Source organism: Sapajus apella, unplaced genomic scaffold, assembly GCF_009761245.1.
Source record: "Sapajus apella isolate SASKATOON/1434 unplaced genomic scaffold, GSC_monkey_1.0 scaffold3, whole genome shotgun sequence".
Taxonomy (NCBI): domain Eukaryota; kingdom Metazoa; phylum Chordata; class Mammalia; order Primates; family Cebidae; genus Sapajus; species Sapajus apella.
This window is the reverse complement of record NW_022436943.1, coordinates 40,660,614-40,673,052: the sequence shown is the minus strand read 5'-3', so window position 1 is coordinate 40,673,052 and position 12,439 is coordinate 40,660,614. Positions and strand designations below refer to the sequence as shown.

At 37.7% G+C, this 12,439-nt stretch overlaps 1 protein-coding gene and 1 long non-coding RNA gene across 2 annotated transcripts in view; one reads left to right on the top strand and one right to left on the bottom strand.

Moving 5' to 3' along the window:
• The window catches only part of LOC116532866, a 95,948-nt gene that overhangs the window by 19,573 nt on the left and 63,936 nt on the right, over window positions 1–12,439 (top strand). The gene's annotated exons all lie outside the window — the stretch shown is intronic.
• SLC30A8 (solute carrier family 30 member 8) overlaps window positions 1–12,439 on the bottom strand; it is a 43,759-nt gene that overhangs the window by 19,411 nt on the left and 11,909 nt on the right. Inside the window, exons 2-3 of the mRNA XM_032252455.1 lie at window positions 9,219–9,418; window positions 1,279–1,425 (exon numbers count right to left, since the gene is read on the bottom strand). Of these exons, the coding sequence (XP_032108346.1) occupies window positions 1,279–1,425; window positions 9,219–9,418 (347 nt within the window). The remainder of the gene's footprint in view (window positions 1–1,278; window positions 1,426–9,218; window positions 9,419–12,439) is intronic.

The following is a 12,439-nucleotide window of genomic DNA, read 5'->3' as shown; positions in this document are numbered from 1 at the left end:
TGAAGGCTGGCCACCCTTGCTCAGCTCTCTTTCCTCTTCACTGATATTCTCAACCGCTGTGAAAACGTTGGAATTGTGGGCACAAAATATTCAGCCAGAAGCCCTAGCTAATAGAATAACACAGAGAGGGAGAATTGAAGTTGCAGAGTGTGGGATTGTGGGGGCGGATAAGGGAGGGATTGTAAAAATGAGTCAAAGTAAAAACCCTCATCAATACATAGGTGATGGGTTGGTAGATGCAAAAACCACAATGGCACACGTTGACCTATGTAACAAAACTATGCTCCAGAACTTATTAAAATTTAGATTTAAAAAAGCATGCAGCCAAGTGATTACGTACCAAATTTAGAGACCTCCAAGTTGTTTACTTATGCTACCTCATTATTTCTGTCTGCTTTAGTGCATACACGTTATTTGAAATCGCCATAATTATTAGTTGAGAAGGCTGTAATTTGCACTAGACTTCTTCTCTCCTTTTCTTCATCAGAATGTTGTCCATTGTTGTGAAATTATTTAAGGACGAACATATGAACCACATTCAATAAATGGCAGGCAAGGCTCAAGCACATGTTTCAGCATGTTTGCTTTCATCCTTTTACAAGAATCAGTTGAGCAATAAAGAATGAACACACACACACACACACACACACACACACACGTTATGGTGACCTTGGCTACTTCCTAGGCAAGAGTAAGCAGCTACTGAGTGAAGAAACCAGCTGCAAGAAAGGAGAAAAAGTAAACTTTTATCCTCTCCTCTTCCTTCTCCTCCTTCTTTTTTGCATTATTATTGATTGAGTAAGATATTCAGCTGAATCATTCACTGAATGGCTGAATGCAATGTGTGAGCAGGAAAGCCTATATTCTATTTCTGAATCCCCTATCAGAAGTTCTTCAATCTCTATAACTGTCTTGGATGCTCTGTGCCTCATTTTGCAATATGGCAGAAGCTTTAACCTTATCCTCTCTTCCAGGGATACAGAGTAATTTAATGAATTGTGTCATGTCTGTCACCATGTGCAGAATCCCTGATGCTGGGGTGGTTGCCGAAGTGATATACGTGTTCCTGTTGTCCTACAGATAGCACCATTAATCTGTCTGTTACCTGAATTCATACTGAAAACACACATTCCCATATACACGGTTGTTTTATCCTGTGCGTTAGAAATGTTCTCTAAGGGATTTTACAACAAAGTTTTGCTTTGTATCTTCCATTTTTACCCTTGGGATGACTTTGCAGCACCCTCCTGGTGTTATTGCTCACTCTGTGAACTGTACCTGCTCGGTGCCATCCAAACGTCAGCCGCTTAGAGGGAGGCTTCGATGACAACCACAGGGAGAAGAGACTGAGCAGGAAACTGGTCAGGTCAATTAAGAGGTGGGCAGCATCTGTGATGACGGCAAGACTCCCAGCAATGTGTCCACCTAGAGAATGCAAAATGGTACACTGTGTTAAGGCCCCAGAATGCAACTAGAATCAGACATGCTAACCGTCATGGGTGAAAATGCCACAGACTCACAAAACTTTAGAGGAGAAAGAGATCTTAAAGGTGATTTAGTTCACTACTTCTGAGACTCAGAAAGTAGATATGATTTGAACATGTAAAAGTGAATTTCAAAGGAGAAGTCATTCCTGGGGTAGCAAAGACAGAAATTAGAAAGTATGGGGCAGCACATCTGGAGAACACCTTAGACAGAGGTATAAGGATTCAAAAGAGGAGAATACAAGAGGATCAGGCTGAAGCAGTGTGGGCCAGATTCAAAGATTCCCATAACCAGAATGAGGACATGGACTTTGGTTTACAAACTAGATGTTGCGATCTGGCCCACAGGTGTGTTTTTATTTGACTTATAATTTGATCATCATCTTTACCCTTTCCTTTTTCTCTATTAATTTATATTATCCATCTGAGCTTAAAACCCCTGTAATAAATAATAGGGAGCAGAAAGGAGAAAGGGCACATACCTTCCAATGGCCGTCTTGAGTGCCACAATCCAATAAAGCATGGGGATGCGATCTGAGCCATGAGAATACTGCCTTGCTTTCCTCTCTACTTGATGTACCCCCTCTATTTCCCTCTAATTTTTTGAGAAAAGACCTCCAGCCTCCAAAATAGAAGTTAAAGAAAACCTTGCCCTTTCCTCCCCAGACATGGTTTGTTGTTTGAGAGCAACAACCTTTATTGCTTTTACTACATCTTCCCAGCAAAGGGCTTTTGCTGACTGATTAGCTCTCCCTGCAGCTGTTTATTGCCTCATGTACCACAAAATAGCAGAGACTGTCAGCCATCAGCCCCGCCATCATGAGACTCACCTTGTCTCGCCTAATGATTTTTTTAAATTACATAGATGGCTCATAATTGCGATAATCCCCACAGGCCATTGGCTCTAGCTGTAGTTAATAACTGGTTTGTCAGGGTTTAATGGGCTGAAGCAAAGTAATCTTCAAGCTTGTTACTGAACAGTCAGTGCAAAAATCAGAATGATTCATTAGCCAAAAAGCAACATTTTGCTAACAAATCAGCTGTCCTTCCAATTATCCTCTAATGTTGCTCTATCTGCCAAACTTGGCCCTGATGATAAAACTGTATTAATAAGGCATTATTTCTTGCCTGGAGAATAGTTCCATGCAGATAAGCAGTATGCTGCAATCACAGCAATGAGTGATGGTGATTCTACATGCTGGGCTGAAATACAGCCTAAGTCAAGGAAATGAAATCAGTCTTACAGAGTCTCAGCTGAGGCAGGAGGCACCTGAGAAAGAAAAAGGGCTTGCTTTGGAAGAAGCATGTTACTATGGAGGCTTAGAAACTGAGAACCATTTTGCAACCATCAGAGCTACTTATGAGAGCCATCCAGAAAACTGTGGTCAATCACTGATGAATAGAGCAAACTGCTTGCAAGAGGTAGTTTGTGACTAATCTTGCATTTGCTTCTGAAAGCATGGCATATTATTGACAATTAATTCAATTATCCAGCCAATATTTATTGAGCCCTTACCGTGCATGGTACCAGGGATTGGGTATACAAAGATAAACAAATCACAGCCTGTCGTCAGTGATTTTCTTGTTTAACACTCCCTGTACCAGAAACAAGTTAATGGGCTAAGGGATCAGAGAGCTGTTCTCACTGGGAGGAGTGAGAAACTTTTCACAAAGAGAAGGGTAAGAATTAGCAAAAAGAGAAGGATTTCTCAGGAAGAGATAAAAGCATGGACAAAAAATAGAGAAGTGAGAGAACATAGCACCTTTCAGGAAAAGCTGAAGGTATGGAGTGCTGGAGGAAAAATGGGAAATGAGACTGGGAAGGCAGGCTGGAAACACATGTGTGGGGTATTATATGTCGGGTTTGAATGTGATTCTATGACTAACGGGATTTACTTACTATTTTTAGGCAAAGCTGTGGCATGTTGAGATCTGTATTTAAGAGAGAAGTCTTTGCCAGCAATATGAAGGATGACTTCGGAGGGAGGAGGAGCTAGAGGTTAAGACTCAACAGTGTTAGCCAAGGGAAACTATGATAAAGACATGAACTAAGGCAGTAGCAGTCATAATTCTGGAATGCTTGGCAAGATGTGGAGAGCAGTACACTTATAACCAGATAAGAGACATACAGAAAAGACTCCATCCTGGAGACTTTACTTAAGGCCTGTGTGGTGAGGTGACAGCAAGAGAACAGAGGAACTGTGGGGCGTGGGTCTCACAAACCACCTCTGATTGAGATGGTGTTAATTCCCCATGCGGGTTTCCATGGAGAACAGAGACTTACTGGCAGCAATGAAAGAAGTAACTCTTTATCTGACAATGTTAGCCGTGTGTCCCATTGCTGGGCTACACAGTTGTATGCTATTAATTCACATTTTAAAAATTCTTTAATTACTTTGTGAATAGTATTATGATACTATAGCATATGTTGTGTTAAAAACCCATTGAGTTATTCAATAAGTACAACAGGTCCTCAAATAACATCATTTCATTCAACTTCCTTTGTTTATAACGTTGATAAGTAAATGAAATGGATTCCTGACCAGGGCCGCTGTCTGTGTGGAGTTTGCATGTTCTCCCCATGTCTGCATGGGCTTTCTCTGAGTACTAGGGTTTTTCTCCCACATGCCAAGGCTGTGCACATAAGGTTCACTGGCACGTCTACATGGTCCTGGTGGAATGAGTGTGGGTGTGGCTGTACCCTGTGATGGGAGGCTTCCTGTTCAGGGCTGTTTCCCACCTTGAGCCCTGAGCTGCTGGGACAGGCTCCAGCTATGAAACTGGAATAAGTGTGTTCAAAAAAGATGAATGAAAACAAATGATTGTAAAATAAATATATGTAAGGTAAATGGTCATCATACGGACGCCCAACAAAAAGGACATGGTATGAAAGTGCTCAGCAAGCCCAGCTCATTTTATCTTTTTGGGTTTGAACTGTGTGGCGGCAGGAGGCACTCCTGACAATTTCCACTTTGCAAACATTTATTCCTTGATGTAACCACCACCATTATAACCACCCTCACTCACTGATGAACCCCATACGGCATAATTATCTCACTTGTGTTTATCATCTTTCTTAGATGTCTGTACACCTCATGTTTAATTCAGTGTTTAATAATCGAAGTGTTTGGGCCTTTATTTAGAAGTTTGAGGGTGTTTTGTGACCAGTACGGCATGGAAACTTAACTCGTTTCTCTCAATTGGCCTATGGTAAAACTGGTTTTTGTTATATGTCGTTTCATTGAGTGTCAAAGTTTCCAAGAATCTCTCCACAATGTTAAGTGAGGACTTACTGTGTTTAAAATATATTACAGTTCTCGCGGCCATGATCTGACATTTCTTAAAATGTTAATACCAGGACCTACAAAAATGTAAGGGTCTTAAGTTACTGAAACCCCCTGGCTGTAGAACAAGGTAAGTGCCCTCATCAATAAAACTTGTATCACACCACCCAGCAATATCTTTCTCTTAGTAAAAGAGAAGTTTTTCACTCAGATACTTACCGTCTTCCCCAGCCTGCTCCCTGCTCTGAATTCCTGTCTGATAACCTAGTGTTTTCTCTGTTCTTGCTCAACTCTGAATAGTCCTGCTTCAGCTGTCTCCCCTAACCACTCTCAACTTCTTCCAGCAAAGGCCATACCTGAGGTTATTTTTCTTCTGCGTTCTCAGCATCTGAGCATGTATCCATTCAAATAGAGACAGATGTTTACGTCTGCAACATAACCCCTCTTTTTGGCCTTTCTACAATTAGGAATTTTCACAAGCAATCAGAAAGAGTCCCAGTTCAACAGGTTCAAAGGTCCCTTAAGAGTTATCCTTCTTTAGTTCCTTCTCCAAACTGCTCTATACTCTGTTGCAAATTATCTTCCTAAACACAACTCTATGACCTGCTTCTCCCTCATCCGAAGTGTCAGTTACTCCCCAAGGTCTATGAATGAATCCTATCCCCCAGCTGAGCCTCAGCTCTTCTTGACCCAACTACCATTCTAGTTATGTTCTTCATTAATCACATTTTACCTTACACCCCTGCCTTGGATAGGCTTTTGCAGTTGTAAGTCATAAATGCCTAACCCAGACTAGCTTAAACAATAACAATAACAATAATATATCAGTATATTGGCTCATATAACTGAGAACAAATCTGGATGGGATTGGATCAGATGCAGCCCTGTCCTAAGGTTCAAAAAATATTCTTGGGGTCCTGCTCTGTCTCTTGCTATTGCTATTGATTGTCCAGTTGAAGAAAGACTTTTCCTCCACTTCAGCAATAAAGGTAGCACTCTAAAAGCTCCAGACCTGTATCACTTCAGCTCAGTTTTTATAAAGGAAAGAGAGAAACCTTTTTTCCATCCTCCTTATATAAAGACCCAGAGACTCTGATCTGTCCAGCTTGATATCTCACATCCATCCCAGCCTAAGAGCATGAGGTTCTCAGACCAGGAGGACCAAAATTGAAACCAGAGAAAAGAATATGAAAAAGCTTCTGAACAGAAAATGCCAGTCTACTACAGACAGTGGCTCCCAAATTTCTAGGAATATGGATTTCCTGTCCTGTTTCAAACCCACCCACTCGGAATCTTTCAAGGCAAGCCCTGATAAATATGTATCTCCTGGATCATGGCAGTAAGTAGTATGCTGTTCCTTCAGGCTACTCCATCTACCTTTTGGCCATCTCTCAATTCCTGTCCAGTTTTCCAGGCCTTGCTCAAACCCCATCTCCTGCAGGAGGACCTCTCAGATTTTCAAAAGTGATCTGAGAGTAAAAATTGCTTTCTCTAACATAGGTACAAGTGGCTTTGGGGAGGAGGCGAGCTATGGATCAGGGTCTTGACTAATGGCCAGTATTTTGATGAGTATGGAGAACGAAGAGAAAGCTTTTCTAGTCAAAGAAAGAAAGCATAAGAATGTAAAGTGCAAAGATTATTTTGTAGAGAATGAATAAATAAATTTGGCTGAAACAGGGTAGCCAGGGAAATAGCAAGACAAGAATATTGATAGTTTTGCCACCAGATTATGCAACGTCTTGAAAGCCGAAATAAGAATTTTTTATTTTGTCCAGGATGCTAAAGCTTTTCAATATATTGATCTCTTTTCACTTGAGGCAAGCAGTTAGGGTGTAGTACAGTGGGAGCTTCTGAAGCAGTCTCTTCCACAAACACCCTTGTCAGTTTATCCCAGTGCTCAGAAAAATGTGCTATGCTTGTCACAAGGGGGAAAAGGTTATAAACCCTGAATGAAGCAAAGGGGAGCCAATTAAAAAAAAAAAAAAGGTTGTTTTTTTAGATACAGTCTCACTTTATCTCCCAGGCTGGAGTGCAGTGGCGCAATCTCGGCTCACTGGAACCTTTGCTTCCTGGGTTCCTGCACAATTTTTGTGCTTCAGACTCCCACGTAGATGAGATTACAGGCATGTGCCACCACATCCAGCTAATTTTTATATTTTTAGTAGAGATGGGGTTTTGCCATGTTTGCCAGGCTGGTCTCAAAACACTCATCACAGTTTCCAACACGTAGTGAGCATTAAATAAATAATAGCTATTATCATAATGCCAAAAATGCAAAGATCATATTATGTCTGGAAATCTCTTAATATAATACACCTCAACCATGTGTCAAAAAGCTTTAAAAAACAATACATTTAAAATAAAAGGTATTTGATTAAAAGTCAACATTCATCCTTGATTCTTTGTTAGTTATTACAAAACTGAAACAAAGAGACGTTTCATTAACATAATTCAAAACACTTAAACCTTCAAGAAGCATTTTGCTTAACAGCCAATTGATCAAACATAGATTTGATTTAGCATAACATATTGTTTAACATGATAAAAACATGAAACATACAAAAGAGATATAAGTATTGAAATGAGGAGAAATATGTTTTCTGCACAAGAGAGGGTGATGTCCTGGGATGGGGAAGATGCATGAGAAGGGAAAAGGAAAATGCACTGAAATATATTTAGAATTGACAATAATTCAAATACATAATTGAGTAAAAAAAGATACAAAAATCAAAACTTCAGAATACAAAAAGTAACTATCTAGAGAATAAAACATGAAAAATGGTGGACTTCACTCACCCCTGCAAAGAATAAGCCAAACACACATAATAATCAGAAATAGCTCTTGCAAGAAATAGACTGTCCGTGTATTAAGATGAATACTGTAAAACCTTGATGAGACATGTAAAATATTTGGATAAATGGAGAAACATAACATATTCCTGGAGGGAAAGCTGAATACTTAAAGATATTGTGTTCCAAATTAACTTAAATATTAATAAAATCATAATTGTATGGGGGAGAACTGAACAGAACAATTCTCATGTTTAATCAGGATAATAAACAGAGATGAATAGCTTTGCCTTTTCTTTGTTAAATTAAAAATCATGAGTAGGAAACAACAGATATTATAACATATAAATCTACAGTAATTATGTCCTTGACAGAGACCAGAAACACAGATCAGTGAAACACCTTAGAAACAGACTCTGCTATTTATAAAGTTTTAATAAATGATTAAAGAAATATTAAAAATCAATGGGGAAAATAATTATTTCATAAATGATGCTGAAAACTGTTTTCACTATTTAGAAAAAAATTCAGTTTTTAGAGCACATGGTGTATCTAACATCACATTAATTTAAAAATTAAATGCAAAAATTAACAAACAAGCTGTCTTCACAGTAGATGAAAAAAGATTGTTAAGCACTAAAATGGTAAAAGAGTAGTAAAAGAAATGAGCTCAAAATGAAAAGTTTGAAACAGCTACCTGTATGAAATTTAAAACTTCTCTAAGTCAAAACAAACATTGAAAGGTTAAACAGCAAACTGGAAAAGCACTTATAATTAATAAAACAAAGGTCTAATATCCTAATATATAAAGAGCTCCCAGAGATCAATATAGAGAATTTAAAAATTTTTAAAAAAACAAATGAGTAACAGACATTAAGAGGCAAGAAGGAAATGCATTAACAGAGGGAAATATGGATCACTAATAAGCATGCAAAAAATGGCCTAACAGTAACAATTAGAGAAATAAATATTAAAATAAAATATTCATCTATACATTAGCAAAGCTTTTTAGAGATTAAAATAAATTGTAGTTAAGATTTGGAGTCAGAATCATTCTCATGTAGAGCTGGTTGACATGAATTGTTCAGCTTTCTGAGCAGCACTCTGGCAATATGAATCAAGTCGTAAAAATATTCATGTCCTTCAACCAATTATTTCCACTTTCAGGAATCTCTTTGAAGGGCTTAACCAGAAAGGCAGGCAGAGTTCTCTTTAAGATTTTGCATTGCAGCATTGTCCAGAAGCAGGAAAAAAACTCCCTAAATTTCTAACAATAGAGAAATGGTTATGTAAATTAAAGTGGAGCATATTAGAGAATATTATTCAGGCATAAAAATGTTTTTGAAGAGTATTTGATGGTATGGTCAAAAGCATTCAGTGTGCTCTCAGTTATGTTTGAAAAATAAAACGTGTGAGCTATGAATAGAAAATGCCTGTACAAAATACTCCAGAAAGTTATTGAAGGCTATTGCTTGAATATGGAATAGTGATTAATTTTATTTTGTTTCCTTCTATTTTTCAACTTATCTACAGTGAACATATTGTTATCTTATACTTACAGAAAATATTAATTCTTTCTTTAGAAGAACTTAGGTAACCCTCCCATAATGATGCAGTTTTGTTTGCTTGTTTAATCAAAAAAGTCTGCAGAAAGACTCACCTACGACCTCTGCAATCATGAAAATGAAGCATATTGCTGAAGCAGCACAGAGTTTCCACTTGGCATAGGCGTGCTCATTCACCCTGTTCTCTGTGTGCCTAGAGTCACTGTGGCAATGGTACATGCCTCCTGACTCCAGCTCCTCTGGTCTCTCTCTGGGAAACTGATCTTTATTCACTGGTTTCTGTTGAAGTTCCACACTATGGATGAGTTTGACAGAAGCAAGAAATGAACATAGTTAGAAACAAGCAGCTCACTGACCACCCTGCCCATACTTGGAACCACTATTAGGACATTGCCTAACTTGCTAGGAAGTGTTAATTTGCAACTCCTTCTACAAGAAAATGTCAAGTGTAAGAAGCAAGCAAGAAATTTCCTTCTAAACCCCAACTACTAAAGTTTTAGTTTTATTCAGTCAAACTCTTATTCAGTCAATACACCACCAATGATTAATTAAGAGACAGCAAAGGAATAGGAGAAAAGAAGCAGACTGATTTTAAAAGGATTTCTTCCCAGTTATTTCACTCTTAAAAGACATTGGACACTGTGTTACAGAAAAATAAAATAAATCAGGGTACATTGTACAATATGTGTATATGACCCAGACTGAGGATTCAAATACACCTCAGTGTCATTGATAGATCATAGCACTTTTTCCTGCTGAGACTGTATGTACTCTGAGACCTTCTTACCACCACTCTGCAGACGGTGGCAACCAATTAATCAATGTTATCATGAGAGTTGAAACCTACTTATACTTCCCAAAGCAGGCAGGGAGTATCAGTTCTGCTCAAATATAAAGCATGATCTAGAGTCACTCATAGAATTTCACAGATGGAAAGGTAGACATTTGTTCCAACCCCTTTTTTTTGTTGTTGTTGTTTTAAACAACTTTTATTGATGCATAATAAATGTACCGAATTTGGGGTGGTGATAATTTAATACATTCAAATGATTTTAAAGATCAAACCAGTATACTTGAGATGTCCATCACCTTAAATATTTGTATTTTCTTCATTTTAGAAATATTTCAGTTATTCTTTTCTGGCTATTTTGAACTATATGATAGATAATTGCAAGCTATGTAGCCACCTCACAGATCTGTCAAACACTACATCTTTTTCTTCTCTCAAATAATTTATTTGTACCCATTAATCATCCTTCCTTTATACCTTCCTCCTCTCTACGCTTCTCGGCCTCTTGTAACCACCAATCTACTCTCTATCTTCATGAGTGCCACTTTTTTGGCTCCCATATATAAGCGAGAACATGTGATATTTGTCTTTCTGTGCTTGGCTTATTTCACTTAACTGCAACCCCGTATTTCTTGGCTGAGGTAACCTAAGGTTCGGGGAGTTTAAGTAATTGACTGAGGTCAAATATCCAGGAAATGGTGGAGTGGGGATCCCAAGCCCACTGTTTATTCTGTCATGCCTAAAACCAATTTTAGGTGTCCTGATGGTGGGGCAGGAAGGCAAATGTCAATCTCCATGGATCTTGAACTAATCAGATTTTTAAATTTTTAAAAATATACTCATGTACAAAATAAGAGTCTTAGAATTAAGAACTTTGCATTCCTGGCTTTGAAAGGTAAAAAACAAAGAAACAAACAAACAAAACTAGCAATATATTTCCCTTTATTTCATTTAGGCTGTCACCATTCAGAATTAAAATTCTGATGGTTTGAGCTTAGATGACAATTATTATTCAGACTCTATTTATTATTATATTTGATTTTTCTGAATAAAATAATATATATTCATCATAGAAAATCTGGAATCACAAAAAATCACAAAGCATAGGGAAAAATAACTGGTAATCTTATCTCTAAGGGACAGTTATTATTGATATTTTATTGTGTAGCTTTGTAATATATGAATACACTTTTTTAATAGAGTCCCTATTAATTAGGATGCTTTGGGTTACAAGTGTGGAAAACAAGACTCTTGCTAGGATAATTAAAAAGTAAGAATTATTGGTTTTGCAACTGAAAACATCTACAGGGGCAAGATTTCAGATACTCTTTGACCAGGTCTCCAGATTCATTTCTCTGTGGTTCTCAGCTATTCTTCAACCTTACCCTGGTCTTCCTCATGGTAGTTGGATGGTTGTCAAAGGTAATCAGACTATGTACTTCTTTTTTAATATATATGTAGAGAGCATATCCCATATCAAACTGCTAATCAAGAGCCTTGATGTGCATATGGATTTAGCTAAATGAGAAACAACCACTATACCCAGGAGAATATGGACGAGCTGATTGACATCAGCATTGCCACACTCAGAAGACTGGCAAAACCCAGCCATGCTGACTCCTAGAGCTGAGAATAGGGAACATTCTACCTAAACCACATGGCTGCTCCTTAGTGGGGAAGTGCTAGAATGGATGTGAATAAGGTGATTGTATCACAAGAGGATCCTACCAAAGATACAGCTTCTGAACCTGATTCCTAGCTATAAATATTGTTAATATTTTCTCAATTTATAAAATTTTTATATCATTATGTTTAAAATATTAAGGGCATTATTTATTTAATATAACTATATCATAGCATAATTAACTGATTTTTTATTGTTGGACAACTCATTCTTTTCCAACTATTTGCTCATATAAGCACTACTATGATTACATCCTTATAGTTACTCTTCACTAAATATATTATCTCCTTAAACTGGAATCTCAAAGGGGAAATTACTTGGTCAAAAGGTACCTACATTTCTAAGGAATTTGATATATATATTGCCAAGTTGGCTTTGGAATATACATCAAGGCCAATTTACATCATTGTTTTTTACCAATGATGTGAATAGCACTCAAGATTTTGAGTAGTTTTGAATAATCTTCTTAGGTGGAATAAGAACAATTTGGAAAGTAGCAAATAAAGTATTTATATTTTAAATGAGTAGATTTTTGCCTTTGTTACATAACAATATTCTAACAACAAATAACCATAGAATTTGGTAGAGTGGGTCCCCAGTGGACATCAACTCAGAGGAGCCTGAGTGCTAACATGAACACATTGCTGAGATTTACTCTTTCCTTGGACTGAGAAGCCAGCATAAGCAAAGCAGGCTCACCAGTTGTTCTGGAACTACCTGATGTGCTGTGGTCATATGAAGCAATGATTTATTTTATGGTTTTAATGAATCTTATGACCAGGGAAAGCCAAGTAGTCAGTGATCAGGAGAGAGAATTTATCCTGGAGCAACTTAGAAGCCAG